At 65.9% G+C, this 15,689-nt stretch overlaps 2 protein-coding genes across 2 annotated transcripts; both read right to left on the bottom strand.

Annotated features, from left to right (window-relative positions):
* Positions 1-9,170: 9,170 nt before the first annotated feature.
* OVCA2 (OVCA2 serine hydrolase domain containing) lies at positions 9,171-10,723 on the bottom strand. The gene has a single exon (XM_032200788.1). The coding sequence runs from the start codon at positions 10,398-10,400 to the stop codon at positions 9,708-9,710; it is 693 nt and encodes a 230-aa protein (XP_032056679.1). The 5' UTR covers positions 10,401-10,723; the 3' UTR covers positions 9,171-9,707.
* On the bottom strand, positions 10,722-15,469 carry DPH1 (diphthamide biosynthesis 1). Its single transcript, XM_032201149.1, has 9 exons — positions 15,403-15,469; positions 15,067-15,221; positions 14,406-14,527; positions 13,184-13,252; positions 12,339-12,495; positions 11,552-11,652; positions 11,173-11,251; positions 10,960-11,085; positions 10,722-10,835 (listed from the first exon to the last, which is right to left on the bottom strand). The coding sequence occupies exons 2-9, from the start codon at positions 15,190-15,192 to the stop codon at positions 10,722-10,724; spliced, it is 894 nt and encodes a 297-aa protein (XP_032057040.1). The 5' UTR covers positions 15,193-15,221; positions 15,403-15,469.
* Between the last annotated feature and the right edge of the window lie 220 nt (positions 15,470-15,689).

The following is a 15,689-nucleotide window of genomic DNA, read 5'->3' as shown; positions in this document are numbered from 1 at the left end:
TTTGGTGCTCCCGGTGCGCTGCGGCCGGGGGGACGGGCGCTGCCACGCGTGTGGCTGCTCCCCAAAAACGCCCTCGGGGGTCAACATCACCGGCAGCTCGGCCACGGGCACCCCCGGAGCCAGGACGTCCCGCTCGGGCTGGGGCCACCACCCCGGGACCTGGGCACGGGGACACGGCCGCTGCCCGGCCCGAGGGGACCCTGCAGCGGGCACGGCCCAGGGGAGGACCCGGCACCCCAAATCCCTCCCCGGTCCCCATCCTGGGCTCGCACCGCCAGGATGCTGGGAGCGGGACGAAGGCGAACAAACATCGGTGCAGAGCCGGGGTTTAATCTCAGCTCCCCGGGCACTAATTTCCCTCTTTTTTTTTTTAATTTTTAATTTTTTTTTCTTTTCTTTTCTTTTTTTTTTTTTTTTTTTTTTTTTTTTTTTTGCGGTTCAATTAACGGCTGGAAGTGTTTCAGGTTCTGGCAGGGAGCTCTGGACGTCGCTGTGAGCGATGGCTCCCGCGGGCTCCGTCCGGGTAATTTACGGGGCTGAGCTGCATAAATCACGGCAGCCAGCGGCTCCCAGACAGCTCCCTCCCCGGGGCCGGCCGGGACCCAGGGCTGCCCCAGCTACCTGCTGAGTGATGCTGAGCCCCCGGGGCACAAACCCGGAGCAGGGAGCGCGGAACCTGCAACCTCCCCACCCTCTGCTCCTCTTCACCCAGCGCCCAGGGGCTGGGGCAGGTGGGGAGTGAGATGGGGAAGGCACTGAAGGACCCCTCCCGTCCCATCCTGCCACCCCGAGGGGTCCCGGCAGCGGGGCTGGAGCTCAGCCCCGGTGGGCTCCGAGCAATCCCCTGCCCCCCCCCCCCCCTCTCCCGGCCGCATCCTTGCACGAGTGGCTGCGGGAGGAGGCAGCGCGGGCGCCCAGGAGCGCGCAGGAAAGGGGCATTTTCGCCTCAATGTGCTGAGCAGATTGGAAACAGCTCTGCTGAAGTCATTGGCTCTGTTGGGAGGTCTGCGCTGGAGCGTCTCCCGCCCCGTGCCCCCTCCCCACGATCAATCACGGCGCAGCAAATTAGCCCAGATGCTGGGAGATTCGGTTCAAATCCAGCTGTGGTTTGGATCGCGCTCGCATGCCTGGCTTCATGTGGGACCTGGGCTTTTGGACAGGATACAGCCCCCCGGTCTCCGCAGGGCCCTGTTTCCCAGCTCAGCCTCTCCCCGAAGCCCACACACATGTGTTCCATTAGGGCGCCTTGGCCAGCCGGGCCGCATCCGGCACCGCCAGGAGCCTGGAGCCCCCGCTGGCAGCTCGCACTTCATTTCGCCGGCGGTGCCGGGGGCACGGCAGCCCCCCCCTGCGTGGCCCCCGCCTGGCCCTGGCCTTCGTAGGGGGGCTGAGAGAAACCCCCCCCCCCGGCATCGCCAGGCTGAGGCCGGGAAACTCGTGACGGTGCTGAGCGGCTCCCGGCTGGGGGAAGCTGTGGGTTTGGGGCTGCCTCGTGGCCGAGCTGAGCCCCGCCAGGTGCTCCTAACGTGCCCGGTGCACCCCAAAACCATAGGATCTTTATTTCTGGGGGCAGGAAGGGCAGAGACACAGCACCCTAATTGTGGGGTGGGCGAGGGGTGCCTCTGTGGGGTGGGGTGATGCTCGTTGGGGCAATGGGACCCCTTTTTTTTCTGGGGTGATGCTGGGATAAACAAGGAGGCCCTATCCCTGCAAGGTGATGTCTCAGTGGGATCCCTTCCTTGTGGGGTGCTACGAAATGGGGCAATGGGATCCTGGCCCTGCAGGGTGACCCTCAGGAGCCCTTCGCTGTGGGGTGATGCTCAGCAAGGTGATGGGACCCCTTCCTTTTGGGGTGATGCTCCATGGGGCAGTAGGACACATTGTGGGGTGATGCTTAGTGGGGTAATGGGATCCCCTTCCCTTTGGGGTGATGCTCAGCAGGGCAATGGGACCCCTTCCATTTGGGGTGATGCTCCGAGGAGCAGTAGGATACATTGCGGGGTGATGGGACCCCTTCCTTTTGGGGTTATGCTCCATGGGGCAGCAGGACACATTGTGGGGCGATGCTTGGCAGGGCAATGGGACCCCTTCCCTTTAGGGTGATGCTCAGCGGGGTGAAGGGACCCTTTTCCTTTGGGGAGATGCTCTATGGGATATAGTAGGATGCCTTGTGGGGGCGATGTTCAGCAAGGCGATGGGACCCCTTCCTTTTGGGGTGATGCTCCATGGGGCAGGACACATTGTGGGGTGATTCTTGGCAGGGCGATGGCACCCCTTCCCTTTGGGGCGATGCTCTATGGGGCAGTCAGAACACCTTGTAGGGCGATGCTCAAGGCGGTGAGGACCCCTTCTCCTGCCAGCCCCCCTCCTTGTTACCACGATGCCGCACTTTGGGGTCCCCCCCCCCTTACCAGCTCCCCACGCGCTGCGCACCGCGGGCCCCCCGTGCGCCCCTATCCATGGGGAGCGCCCCCGACGGGACCGCGGTGGTTATAGGGCGGGGAGGGAGAGGGGGGGGGACAAAACCTACAAAGCCCACGAGATGGCAGCAACGGGCCACGCTCCGGGACGCCCCCCCCCGCCACCAACACCCCCCTCGGGGACATTTTTTTTGTGTGTGTGGGGGGGGGGGACACGACTTCATCCCCCACCCCGCTCCTTCCCACGGGCGCACGGAGTGCGCGTCGGGGGACCGTGGGTTGGAGCGGGGTTTGGGGGGGGTGCGGGGGAAAAATATCGGCCCCCCCCCGGTCCCGGAGGGGGTGGCGGTGCTCCGGGGGAGGCGCTGCGCAGCCGGTGCCGGTGGGCCGGCCCCGGTGCTGACTAATCCCGGGGCTGAGTCACGGCTGCGGCGGGGAGCGCTGCGGCAGCGGCGCCTCCAAACCGGAGAGCCCCGACGGGGCGGGCGCTGCTGCTCCCATCCCCGACGGGTTGGGGGGGGGGGGGGATTAAAAAAATTAAAAAGGGGAGGGGGGGGCGCACACGCACTGTGGGGGTCCCTAATTTATAGGAGAGAGGGTTCCGGGGGGGGGGGGGTTGAGGAGGGTTTTTGGGGGATGTGAAGCCGCTGAACGGATTGCGGAGGAGGGGAGCGGGAGGGAGGGGGGCTGTTTGGGGGTGTAAGCGGGGGAGGTGGGGTTGGTTTTTTTTTTTTTTTTTTTATTTTGGGGGGGGGTCGTGGCAGCGTGCGGCCCTGCGCAGCGGCCGCTGCTGCTGTCAATGACAACGCCGCTGTTGCCGTGGCGACCGCTATGATGCTCCGCCAGAGCACAGTGAGGTCAGAAGGCTCCGGCAGGAATCGGGGGGGGGGGGGACACGACGGGATAAAGAAGAGGGGGGGGGCCCCGTCCTGGGGAGCCACCGGGGAAAAGTCCTACACACCCCAAAACCGCCCCACCGTGTCCCCGGCCGGCTGTAGGCTCAGCCTGGGGGAAGTTTAGGATGTGTGTGGGGTGCGTGGGGGGGGTGGAATTGGGGATGCGAAGCCCCAGCCTGTCCAATCGTGGCCCCCCCCTCAAAAAATAAAATGTTTTTGGGGTGTTCAGCCCCATTGGGAAGGTGCACCGTGCTCGCTGCGAGGCTGGAGAAGGGGGGGGTCAGGGTAACAGCGTGCTGCAGTGGGGCAGCTGCTGGGGGGGTAGGGAAACCTAAACGACCCCCCCCCAAAAAAAAAAAACCAAACAAACCACAAACACTTTGTGCTGCCCCAGCCTCCTGCAGGGCATGGGGCTGGCACCCATGGGTGCTCACAGCCCCCCCCACCCAGGCCCTGCGGGGGGGCTCACGGTGGGGGCAGCCAGGACAGTGGGGTGGGTGCTGCCAGGGCTTTATTTTGGGTGGGTTTGGGCACCCCCCCTCCAAGACCCTCCGGGGGGGGATGGGGGGGCACCCCTGGGGCCTTGTGCACCCCCTTTACCCCAAAGGGCAGCCCCACACATCGCCAGCAGCAGGGCTGGGGGGGGGGCACCATTGGAGGGGGGGGAGGTCTGGGAAATGGGGTCGGGGAGGGGGGGGGGGTGACACCCATTGGGGTGCTGGACCCCCCCGGAGGGGCGCACAGCCCCCCCCAGGCTGCAGGAGGAGGGATGCTGAGGCGAAGAACCAGGGATGGGGATGATGGATGGGGGGGGGTCCCTATAGGACCCAATCCCCCCCCTTCTCCCCAAACCCACCTGCGGGCCGCTACCTTCCTCCTCCTCCTCCTCCTCCTCCTCCTCCTCCTCCTCCTCCTCCTCCTCGCCCCCCCCACCAGCCCCCTGCCCCCCCCCCCCCCCCCGGGCCGATATAAATAGTAGCGTCTTCCCGTTCCCTAAATTTCCTCGCTGACGTAGCGCTCACGTCATTGTGTAGGTTGCTGCTTTTCTATGAATGAGCCCGAGATCCCCGTTACTACGAGCCCGACCCTATAAAAGCCCCGCGCTCTGCGGACAGCGCAGCACCGCCACCGCCACCGGGCCGGGATGCTCCGGGACCAGGGGGGTGATTTTTTTGGGGGGGAGGGGGGGGGGGTGAGGTAAGGAAGAAGCAGGGATGGACCCCCCCAAACACCCTCCCCCGGCACCCTCCAGGTAAGCAGGGAAAGAACCCGGGGGGGGTTTGGGGAGGGGAGCGCAGGGAAAAGGGGGGCGCGGGGAGCTGCACCTGCCCGTCGGGGGGTTGTGGGGTGGGGATGGGGGGGGTAAAAGGGATGAGGGGTGGGTGTAAGGGGGTGTCAGGGTCCTGGGGGGGGGGTGTCCGGTGCTGGGGGGGGGGCTCTGCGGCTGGCGGGGGGGGGCGCGGGGCCGCCTGGCGCAGCCCCACGTGCGGCGGGGGCGGGGCGCGGGGGCGGGCGCTGTGCGCGGAGCCGCCCCGGGGGGGCGCACGGGGAGGGGAAGGGGAGGGGGGGGGCCCGGCCTTTTCGTTCCCCCCCCCCCCTCTATTAAACCCCCGTCCAGCTTTGCAGTGTGTGTGTGTGTGTGTGTGTGTGTCCTCCCCCCCCCACCTCGTGCTGCGGGTGCCCCCCCCCTTTTTTTTTTTTTTTTTTTTTCCCCCATCCCCTCCCCCCTCTCTCTCCGCAGCGCGCCCCGACGGGGCCCCCTCCAACCCCCTACTCCCCCCAAATCCCCCTTTTCCCACCCCTCCCCACGGCCTATATCCCCCGTTTAACCCCCCCACGTCGGGTCGCTCGCCTTCCCCCCCCCACAAACAGCTCGGGCGCTTTCACCCCGGCCGTCGGAGGAGCCTGGAGACCCCCCCCCCCCCGCCCCGTCGAGGAAAGCCCGAGTCAGCGCATCGGCACCTTGGCTCTAGACTGCTTACTGCTGCGTACGGCCGGGCCAGTAACAGTCTACAGTCATGGCTACTGAAGCATGACCCACGGCACCGCCACCGCCACCGTCGGGGGGGGGGGGGGGACACGGAGGGGGACAAGGACACACCGGGGAGCCACGGAGAGCCCCCCCCGGGGGGGTTTCTTTAGGGTTGGGGGGCAGCCGGGAGCTGTCCCGAGTGCTGAGCCGTCGGGGCGGCCCTTGGAGCTCCGCGCCGCCGAGGGATGGGGTTGGTTAATTTATTGTTCATTATTATTAATTATTATTAATTATTTTTTTTAAGGGGGGGGGGCACCGGCTGGGAGGGGGTGTCCCGGTGCCCGTTTGACCCCCGCTTTCTCTTTCCCCCCTCCGCAGACACCGAGCTTCCCCCCCCCCAAACCCCCCCCAAACCCAGGCGGACGCCCCCCGCTGCAGCCCAGGTAGGGGTGGGCCCGACCCCACGGCGGGGCGGACACGCGTGGGGCCGCCGGGAGGGCGCTGGGAATTTGGGGCGGGGGTCTGGGGATAAGGGGGGGGGGGAAGGATGCTACCGAGGACCCCCCCAACACTTTTTTTTCCTCCCCACCCCGCGGCGTGGGCCGGGCGCGCTCGCTTGGTCGGCGTCTCCAAGGCACCAGTTGAATCCCCCTCCCTCCCCGACCCTATAACCCGCCCCACGACCCTATAACCCCCCCCCCGACCCTATAACCGACCCCCCCCCGACCCCACAACGCCCCCCCGACGTCGCTCGGGCGACCGTGGCTTTAGATTGTTACTGTGCTGCTGGGGGGGTAACAGTCTACAGCCATGGTCGCCGGGCCCGGCGCACTCGCAGCGCGGCAGCAGCGGCCCCCCCCCCCCCCAAAACCTCCCCCTCCCGACCCCATAACCCAACCCCCCCCGACCCCATAACTCCCCCCGGGGCTCGGGGGGTCCCGTGGGGGCTGTGTGGGGGGGGTCCCGTCGGGCACAGCCCGCCCCCCGCGGCAGTAGGAGCTCACATGCAGGGTGCAGCTCGCCGCACATCAACTCTTACTGTTCGGGGGGGCGGGCGCGGAGCGGCTCCTCCTGGGCACCGGGAACGGCGGAGACCCCCCCCCAAAAAAAAAAATCCCCCCCCAACCCCTTCCCCAAGCCCCCTTTTTCCCCCTTTTTTCCCCCTCACCTGTCCGGCCGCCGCGGGGAGCTCGGGGATCCCCCCCCCCGCCATCCACCGTGCCCCCCGACGGCACCGGGAGATGGAGCCGGGGGGGGAAAAGGGGATGGAGGGGGGGGCACGGAGGTTTGGGGGGGTCCTGGAGGTTTTTTTGGGGTCCAAAAGGTGTGGGGGGGGTCCCCGGGAGCGGAGCGCGGCCCAATGGGTCCGGGAATAAGGGGGGGGCTTCCCGGGGGGGGGATTGGGACGTGCCCCCCCCCACCCCATACAGGGGCTCTGCAGGTTGAGGTTCCCCAAAGGCATCCCAGAAAAAAGAAACCCCAAAAGGGGAAGGTGGTGGTGAGGGGGGGACACCCTGCGCTGCCCCCCTGACTGGGGTTTGGGGGGGTTTGCGCCCCCCCCAGCCCACAGTGGGGTGCTCCGTGTCCCCAAAACCCTCCCCTGGCCACTGTGGGATCCCCTCTGTGCTGGTGCTTGGGGTGGGGGCACCACCACGGCCACGGCCCCATAGAATTCGGGGCCCAAAACCCAAAGCACGACCCCAGGTGAGGGGGCAGGGGGCAGGGACCACGGCCCCTCTGTCCCCTGGGTCCCCTGGGTCCCTTTTGTCCCCTGGTGCTGCTGTCACCCCCCAGGCCGAGGTCCCCCCTCACCCCTCGGCCTCAGATTTTCTTCCAGAGCGCACCCCAAACACCGCAGAGCTCCGCCGCCGCCTCGCAGCACGGCCCCGAGCTGTCCCTACATCGGGACGGCGCCGTGCACCCCACAGAAATCCCACCCTACAGCGGCCGGGGGCACGGCCCGCACGGGGTAAGGCCGACCCCAAGGAGCCCACGGCCGAGGATTTGGGATTTTCCTGCCTCCGCTCTGCAGGTGGGATCCTTGAGGGCCGGGATTTCTCCGCGGAGAGCGCGCGGCCCTAAAAAAAAAAAAAAAAAACAGCTTTAGGGTTGACGGCCGTGCCGTGACCCGCTCCCGGCTGGGTGTGGGGGCGCACGGGGGGGGGGGGCGCTGACCCCAAAAAGGCAGCGTGGTGGCCGCTGTCCCCCCCCCCACCCCCTTGGCGGAGGGCTGGCTGTGATTCAGCCGCGTTTCTCCCGGCCCGGCGTGGGTTTCCATGGAAAACTTCCACCGAAAACAAGCGGGGAAGGAGCCGCAGCAGCAGTGACTCAGCCACAACTGGAAGCTTCTGCGGGTGAGGCGGGGAGGGACTGGGCTGGGGGGGATCTTCCCACACCCCCCCCGTGTCCCATTCGGGTAATGGGGTCCTTGGGGGGAGCCGTGGGGAGCTCGCCCGGGGGGTGACGGCGCTGCCGTGGCAGCGGGGAGACCCGGGAGATGCCCAAAGGGACATCAGGGGGGGAAATGTCCCCCTGCTGAGACCCCAGAGGCCCCTCGTGCCCCAAACGCGTTTTTTTGGGGAAAAAATCATCAGCTCGCCGTTTGTTTCCTTCCCCGCAGGGCCCAGGATCCGCAGCAGGACACGAAGGTGCGTGGAGGGGGCTGAGCTGCGTGGAGAAAAAGCGGCCCCCACCCCGCACGGAGCCGCTGCCCTCCCTCAGCGCTCGCACACACCTCGGCTCTACCCGGGGTTATTTTTTTTCTCCGAGCTCCAGCAGAGGACACCTGAAAAACCGACGTTTGTCAAGCCCCGGGAGCAGGAGGCCGGTGCTGCAGCCCCCCCCAAAAAAAAGCCTCCCCCATCCCTCCGAGCCCACCTCAACGTCCCCGCGGGAGCTGCCCGAAAGCCACGGGCCCCTTTCCGCCCGCTCGCCGCGCACCCTCGGGTCTTTCCCCGGCCCCAAACGGCCCCAAATTGCAGCGCTGCCTCCTCGGGGGAGGCGCAGGGCGAGCGGCTGCGGGGCCGCAGTGCGGGCAGCAACCGCTGCAGCGCCTCCTCCTCCGCACCGTGCCGCCCCGGAGAGCTCTGCACTAATTAAAGCAGCTCCCGGTGGGGCTGGCCGGGGCACATTAGGGCCGGGGGATGAAGGCCCCGCTGCTTCGATCGCTCAGGAAGGGGTTGGGAGGGCAGCAGGGAGAGAGCTGCCTCTCCCCGCAGCCGTTTGCCCGCTCCTTCAGTCCCTGCGGGGCAAAAGCTGCGAAATCCTGCCCTAAACAGGCCCTGAGGTGGTGGATGTGGGGTGAGGGGCACCTCAAAGCCTCGCACCACCTCTGCAGAGCTCTGTGAGGCAGCCACGGAGCCCCCCCTGCGCCCTTCAGGTCTCCTGCTGCCGTCTGTGGCACGTGAAGTGGCAGCAAACCAGAGGGCAAACCCCACACGAGTTCAAGCTGCTCGCTTCTGCTTGGTTGGCTTTCACCCGCGGCGGTTCCCAGGGCTGTTTGCAGCTGGCTGAGCACTGGAACAGTTTCTGTCGCCTCATCCGCACCCCACAGCCAACCCCGGGGAACTCCAGGAGCCCACGGAGCCGAGCGGGACCCTCCCGCCCCAGCCAGCACCGCCGTGCCCCCGCCGTTCTGCAAAAAAAAAAGGGAAAACAGCCCCAAAACAGCAACCCTGAGGGCAAACGAAGCCGTTTCATCAGCTGCCTCTCTTTACCGAGCAGGTTGCGGGGCACCACGGAGGAAAGGAGCCGGCAGCGAGGCCCTGCTGCGGGCACAACGCTGCTGAAACGCTGCTGGGCTGCGGGCTCAGGAGAGCCAAGCAGGACGCCTACAAACAGAGCAGTAACAGCAGATTTCTGTGTGAAAACAGCAAAGCCAGAAACGTAGCAATGGTGTTATTTTTTTTTCCTCCTTCGAGGCATTCTGCATAGAAGACAGGACAGCGCTCAGCTCACACTGGCTGAACCAGCACTGAACTTTAATTCCGACGAGGGAAACGCTCACCAGCCCCTGCGCTGCCAGAGAGGAGCTTTATCTACACCCAGCCCACCTGAAAGCAGCTTTAATATCTTTTGCACGGGATGTTCAGCACACAAACGGTTGGAATATAAAGCCACGAGGGCCGCGTGCTCTGCGGCCGCTCAATTCCTTTGGCTGAGCTGAGGCTGGGTTTCGGAGCGGCCGTTCCCAACCCTGAGAGCCCGCGGTACACACCCAGGCCCCCTCGTGTCCTCAACCTCCGCGTCTCCATAGCCAAAAGAGTGACAAAAGGGGGGTAACGACGAGCCGACACCGTGCTCCTTTGCGATATGAGCACAGAGAGGTGGCGAGGACCCCTCTAACCCCTATGGAGCGTGGGGAAATACAGCGAGCTGCATACACCCGGCTGCAGCCCCGTTTATTCCCAGGGGCTGTGATCACACAGCTCCAGCCCCTGATGGCTCAGCCTCCCCCTGCCCCGCACGGAATCGCCCCAAGAAGTCCAGGTAGGCTTTCTTCTGCGGCGCGCCCACGGGGACGAAGTGGCCGCCGGGGTGGGTGAGGACGACGGGCTCCACGAAGCTCCGCGCCAGCTCCATGCTGAGAGGGGCGGCGATGACGGCGTCGGCCTCCCCCACCACGTGCAGCGTGGGCAGGGCGATGGGCTCCCGGTAGAAGTGGCCGTGGGCCGGGGAGCGGCTGACGAAGCCGGCCACCAGCACGGCGAAAGCCACGGGGAAGCGGGGGTCGCCCCGGGCCCTCAAGGCGCACACCATAGCGGCCAGCGCCGCGCCTTGGCTGAAGCCCAGCAGCCCGTCGAAAGGCCCCAGCTCCGCCAGCGCCTCCTCCACGGCCCTCAGCGCCTCGTCCAGCCCCGCCGGCTCCTCAGCCGCCTCAGCCGCCTCAAAGGCGCCGGGCCTGGAGAACCACCAGCCTCGGGGGGGGTCGCCGCCATCACCGCTGTCTTCCTCGCCGCCGCCCGGCACCAGGTGAGGGGCGTCGAAGGCCACGAGCTCGGCGCGGCCCCTCAGGGCTTTGCGCAGGGCCCCGGTGCGCTGGTGGAAGCGGCGCCCGCTCTGGCGGTAGCCGTGGAGCGCCAGCAGCCGCAGCGGCCGCTCCTCCTCCAACATGGCGCCCGGCTGCCCGCCGGAAGAGGAGAGCCGAGCTTCCGGCCGCTCCGCGCTTCCCGCCGAAAAGCCGCCAGCTGATTGGCTGAGCCCCCGCTGCCTCCCTCCCACCGCCACCTTCCTCCCGCCCACGGGCGCCCCCTAGCGGGCGGAGGCCGCGGAGACAAAATGGCGGCGGGGGGGCGGGCATGGAGGGGGCGGCCCCGACGGCGGCTGCACGGAGACACCCCGGGGGGGGCGAGGGCCGCGCTCGGCTCCATCCCCGTCCATCACGGGGATGGCCCCGGGGATGCTCCTCACGAGCCGGTGCAGCCCTGCTGGCGTTCAGTCCCTGCGGGGCTGTGCCCCCACCACGTCCCCATAAGCATCAGTGGGGCCATTGGGGTCCTGCGTCCCCTCAGCGCCGTCCGTGGGGGCGAGGGGCGTGGGGGGCTTCACCTGGGGGAGAGAAATGAGATGAGGAGGGGATGGAGCCAGCGGGTGGCGCCTGCGGCACACGGTGTCCCCTCCGTCCCATAGGGTGACATGGGGGGGACGCCACCGCCACCTGTGGGGGTCCCACCTGGGGTTTGCGGCCGGGGGGCTGTGGGGTGCCGTGGTTCGCCGTCCATGGCCCCAAGGACTGGCTGGCGTAGAAGTCCATGGGGTACGTCGGCTGCCACTCCACGTCCCCAAGCGCCACCGCCGCCTGCAAGGGGACACGGGGCTGAGCGTGGTGAGGGGGGGTGTTTGGGGGGCGTCTGATCCCCCCCAAAATGGGCTGGGGGTCGCTCACCTCATATGGAGTCAGCAGCGGCTTGCTGAAGGCTTCCCCCCAGTCGATGGAGAGCCGGGGACAGGCTATCTGCACCCACCTGCACGGCAAACGGTGGAAAAAACGTGACATTTGGGGGAAAATAACCCAAGAAAAAGCCCCAGCACCCCGTGAGGGGCGGGGACACGTCAGGAGCTGCCCCCCTCCATCCTCTTGCCCCATGGCCAGGAGATGCCGCAGGGTTTGGGGGCACCAAGAGGAGCCCTCGGGGACAGCGAACGAGGGCCAGGAGCTGAATTCAGCCCCGTGCCACGCTCCTGAGGCAGCTTTGGGGCTTCCAGATGGGAACAAAAAGGGCACGGCCGGGCTGGGGGCACCCCTTGAGGCCGGCAGCACTCACGCGTCCACGCTGGGGAAGAGCTGCAGCTTGCTGGGGAAGATCTCGGACAGCAGCACCCGCACGAAGGGGCGGCCCAGGGCACGCAGACGCGACTCCAGGTGCTGCAGGAGGGGGAAAAAAAGCACCGGGGGGGCAGGTTTAAAGGGTCAGGAGGGCCTCGTCCGACCCCAAATCCACAACACATCAGGAAAGCACCAGGCAAGCCCCAGAGCTCTGCCCCATGGGGCCCGGCTGCGTGTGACGGGGCCGCGGCTCCTTCTCGCTCTCCCCGGCGCGTGCCTCAGCCTAATGAAGTAATTAGCGCTCAATGACAACAATCTGTTCTCGTTAGCGGCCGCCGGCCCTGGGACGCCCGCCTGCCGCAAGGCTGGAGGCTGCGAGTGGATATGATGCCCCCCGTACCCCCCCCCACCCCATTACCCATGCCCCCTGCCCACTGTGGGCACTTTGCCCTCCCCGACCCCCCCTGCCCCAGCTTCAACATTTTGATTTTTTGCTCTCCTGGCCCGGCCAAGCGAAGCCGCTCAGGAGTTCATCCAATTAACAGCAAAGCAGGGAATTAATTGCCCAGCCGCTCCTCCAGGGGGGTCTCCGTGGCCGGCCGGCTCCCCCCAACGAGGGGCACGGTTAACGAGCCCTGGGTCAACCTCCCTCGTCTGCCGCTAATTGCCCTGCTTCGGGGCGGATCGATGGCAGCGAGGGAGGTCGAGGTGGCCCTTCCCCTGCCCCGACTGTGCCCGTGTGTCCCCAGGGTGCTGGAGCAGCAAGGAGGGGACCCCGTGGGTACCTGCAGGATGCGGGGGGAGCCCTGGCGCCCCAGGGTGCCCAGGATGAGCCCCCAGCAGCGGGCGCGGGCGGCGGCGCGGATGGCGTCCTGCCGGGCGCTGCGCATGCGCTCGTGGCCGTAGTGCTCCTGAGAGAAGACCTTGCTGTAGGGATCGTACCTGCGGAGCACACCCGCGCTCAGCCCCGACTGGACGGGTTGACATGCAGCCCGGCTGCCCCTCCTAATTAGAGCTAATTAGCTCCCGAAGCCATGCAGGGCCCGGATGGTTCATCGGGGCGCAGCGCTGGGGCACAACGGGGTTGGGACCACGCTCCCGTCGCAGCCCCCAGCGCCCGGTCCGGGTTCTGCTCCCCCTTTCCCCCAAAACCTGGCTCATCAATTATGAAGATATCTTTGATTTGTTGCTTTGTTTGACGAGGAGAATTTTAATCAAAATCCCACTCGGGGTTCGGCAGCTTCCCCAGCGCCATAAACCTGACGCGCGCCTCCCGTCAGTAACAAACGACCTACTAAGAAATTCAGATTCCACCAAATGGGCCCAGCCTTTCGCTCTTGATATTTCATCTGCTTTCAGCAGCCTCATCATCACGCTTTATGGCCTCTGCCTGCAGCAGCCGGGGAGTTTAATGGCTGCACCTCAAAGAGCTTTCACAGGTACTTGTCAAAATGTTTATATTCAGCCCGAGTAAATGGCTGGCGTTCATCTCACCCAGCGTGCCTCCCCTCTGCCCGTCACCTCCTCTGCCCCACGGGGACCTCTCCGGGGCAGGCGGTGGGGACAGCACCCACCCCTCGCCCACCCTTGGGTGCTGGGGGGATCGGGGGGTCCCCACGGGTGCCCCTACCTGTAGGCGGCTATCCCCGGGTTGGCGATCATGACGGACTCCAGGTGGAAGCGGCCGTCACCCAAATACCTGCAGGAGAGGAGGGAGAGCTGCAGGAGGTGGGAGACGGCAGCACCGGGCCACCGATTCCCCAGCCCCGTGGGGTGTGGGGGTGCTGGGCGGGCAGGGACGGCCGCTTACGGGGCGAAAAGGGGCACCCACGGAGCAGCAGAAGCAGAGCCCGGGAGCTGCTCCGTCTCCCCGGCTGGTTACAGACATTGCTGCTTCCATTTCTAATCGGATTTCAAGTCAGCAATTACATTTCAAAGCCTTTCATTCAGCTGCCCTAATGGAGTGAGGGCTCGGAAAATGAATTCAGACGTAAAACTTGACTAGATTTCGCCCTTAATTGGAGAATGACATTTTGGAAGATCAAAGCTAATTTGTCTGCAAAAGTTAGCCCCAGAGACGGGCTGAAGAAGAAAATAATAAACGCGGGGAGGACGCAGGTACGCCGGCCACCGGCACCTGGGTGAGCAGCAGGCACCGCAGCACGGCTCCACCGCAGCAGGACGGACCCCGTGCGATGCCATCCCCGTGTCCCAGCCCGCTCGTGGTGACCTTGGGGACAGCAGCAAGGCCCTGCCTGGCCCCCAGGTCCCCGCACGGGGCGAAGCCGGAGCCCTGCAGCCGCTGGGTGAGATGGGGCTCGCCCCCCGCAGCCGGGCTCCCCCCAAGGGTGGGGTCCTCGTATTTATTTATTCCGCGGCGCGCGGTATTCACAGTACATTAAGCATTTCCATTACCTAAAATAATTAGGTGATAGGAAGCGAAGTGCTCCCTCTAATTTGCTGTCCTTAAATAAAATTAATGTTGCCGTGATGTTGGGCCCCGGCCATTTGTCTTTTCCAATTATCCGCCCGCCCTTCCATCTATTATCTATTCTGATATACGACTCAATTATTTCGGCCGCGCTGCGAGCAGACGCCGCTCGGAGCAGCGCTGGGAGAGCTGGAGGGGCCAAGCCCAGCCCATGAGAACCCCCCTCAGCCAAGCTCTCCCCAAAAATACCGAGCCTGAGGAACGCACCCCTGGCTTTGGGGAAGGCGTGGGGATGGGGATGGGATTGGGGACGGGGGTGCTGTGCGCGGTTCCTGGAGCCGTGCCCCGCTGCGAGCGCTGCGGGGTCCTTGGGGACCATCAGTGATGGGGACCCCGTCACTTGGGGACCCCGGGTACTCACACGATGGCATCCGTGTCCTGTGGCAGCCGGGGCGAGGTGCAGCCCAGGATCTCTCCGGGGGACAGCGGCTTGCACTGGGGCACGCACACCCGGTACTGCGGGCGCAGCTCCTGCGCGGCCGCCTGCGGAGACACGGGGTCAGCGAGCGGGGACCAGCCGGGTGACGGACCCCAAATTCACACCAAGTGTGCTCGAAACTGGTGGTCCCCATGTTTCTGGGGTCCCTCGGGGCACCCCAATGTGCCAACCCCAAGGGCTTGGGCATACGGCCGCGGCGGAGGGGAGCCGGTCAGCTCTGAGAGGGCATCGGCCCCGCGGAGCGGAGCTGCTCGGAGGGGCTCAGCCAACATATCAATTAGAAGCTGAGGGAAAAAGCTTAACGCTTCAACGGCCCCGTGTTTGGATAGACGTGGCTCAAGAGGCTCATTCATCTCCGGCTGCCCAGCCCAGCCGAGGAGCAGGCAGCCGGAGCTGCCGGAGCTTCCCCCGCCGCTGCCGGCACTGCATCAAAATGCCAAGCGCTCCGCCGCCTGCCCTGACATTTACAGAGCAGCTCCCGGGGGAGCCGGGGAGGGGGGTGCCGCCATGAAACATTGATCAGAGTTATTATAAAGTACTCGATCCGGGCTGCGGAGGCCGCTCGGAGCCGGCCGCGGCTCACCTGCACGGCCGACACGAACTGGATGGTGCTGACGAGGGCCAGGGAGGCGCCCGGGGGGAAGTTGAAGCGAAGGGTCTCGAGGAAATGGGACGTGTCGATCTTGATGTCCACGAAGACGTAGAGCATCTTCAGGCCCTGCGTGGCGTCGATGGGAACTGGGAAAAGATGGAAAAGATGGAAAAGACGGAAAAGATGGAAAAGGGGAGGGTGAGGAGGGGCTGGGTGGGCTCCCCAGCCCCCTGCGCCGCTGGCACCCCGAGCTGGGGGAGAGCACCCAGCTCGTTTCTCTCCGGATAACGGCAGCCCGGGGGGATCAATGAGCACAAATCTAATTACCCCCGGTGCTAAGAAGCCTGTGTCACCGCGATTAAGTGAATAATTAAAGTACACAGAGTCCGCATCGATCCGCAGCTCCGCGCTCACTTCCCATTTGGGTGCTCTTCACCTGATCACAATTAAGTGCAAATTACTCCCTCCTGCGGGGGCCCGGGGGGGACGGGGAAGGCGGCTCCGTGCCACCGGGATGTGGCCCCACGAAGACCCGCGGGGCTCCCTCGGGGATGGCTGCACCGAGAGCATCGTGGGCAGCCCGACAGGGGCCCCTCAGCGTGGTTAATTCACTG

This window comes from Aythya fuligula, chromosome 20 (genome assembly GCF_009819795.1).
Source record: "Aythya fuligula isolate bAytFul2 chromosome 20, bAytFul2.pri, whole genome shotgun sequence".
Lineage (NCBI taxonomy): Eukaryota > Metazoa > Chordata > Aves > Anseriformes > Anatidae > Aythya > Aythya fuligula.
This window is presented reverse-complemented; position numbering and strand designations above follow the sequence as displayed.

Bases quoted from the DNA above. Each gene is read 5' to 3' on its own strand.
- OVCA2 (XM_032200788.1), bottom strand. From the start codon at position 10,400: ATGTTGGAGGAGGAGCGGCCGCTGCGGCTGCTGGCGCTCCACGGCTAC.
- DPH1 (XM_032201149.1), bottom strand. From the start codon at position 15,192: ATGCTCTACGTCTTCGTGGACATCAAGATCGACACGTCCCATTTCCTC. The intron at 13,253-14,405 runs GTGAGTACCCGG...CCTCTCCTGCAG, and splicing joins CAGGACACGGATGCCATCGT to GTATTTGGGTGACGGCCGCT. The intron at 12,496-13,183 runs GTAGGGGCACCC...TGTGCTCCGCAG, and splicing joins CCGGGGATAGCCGCCTACAG to GTACGATCCCTACAGCAAGG.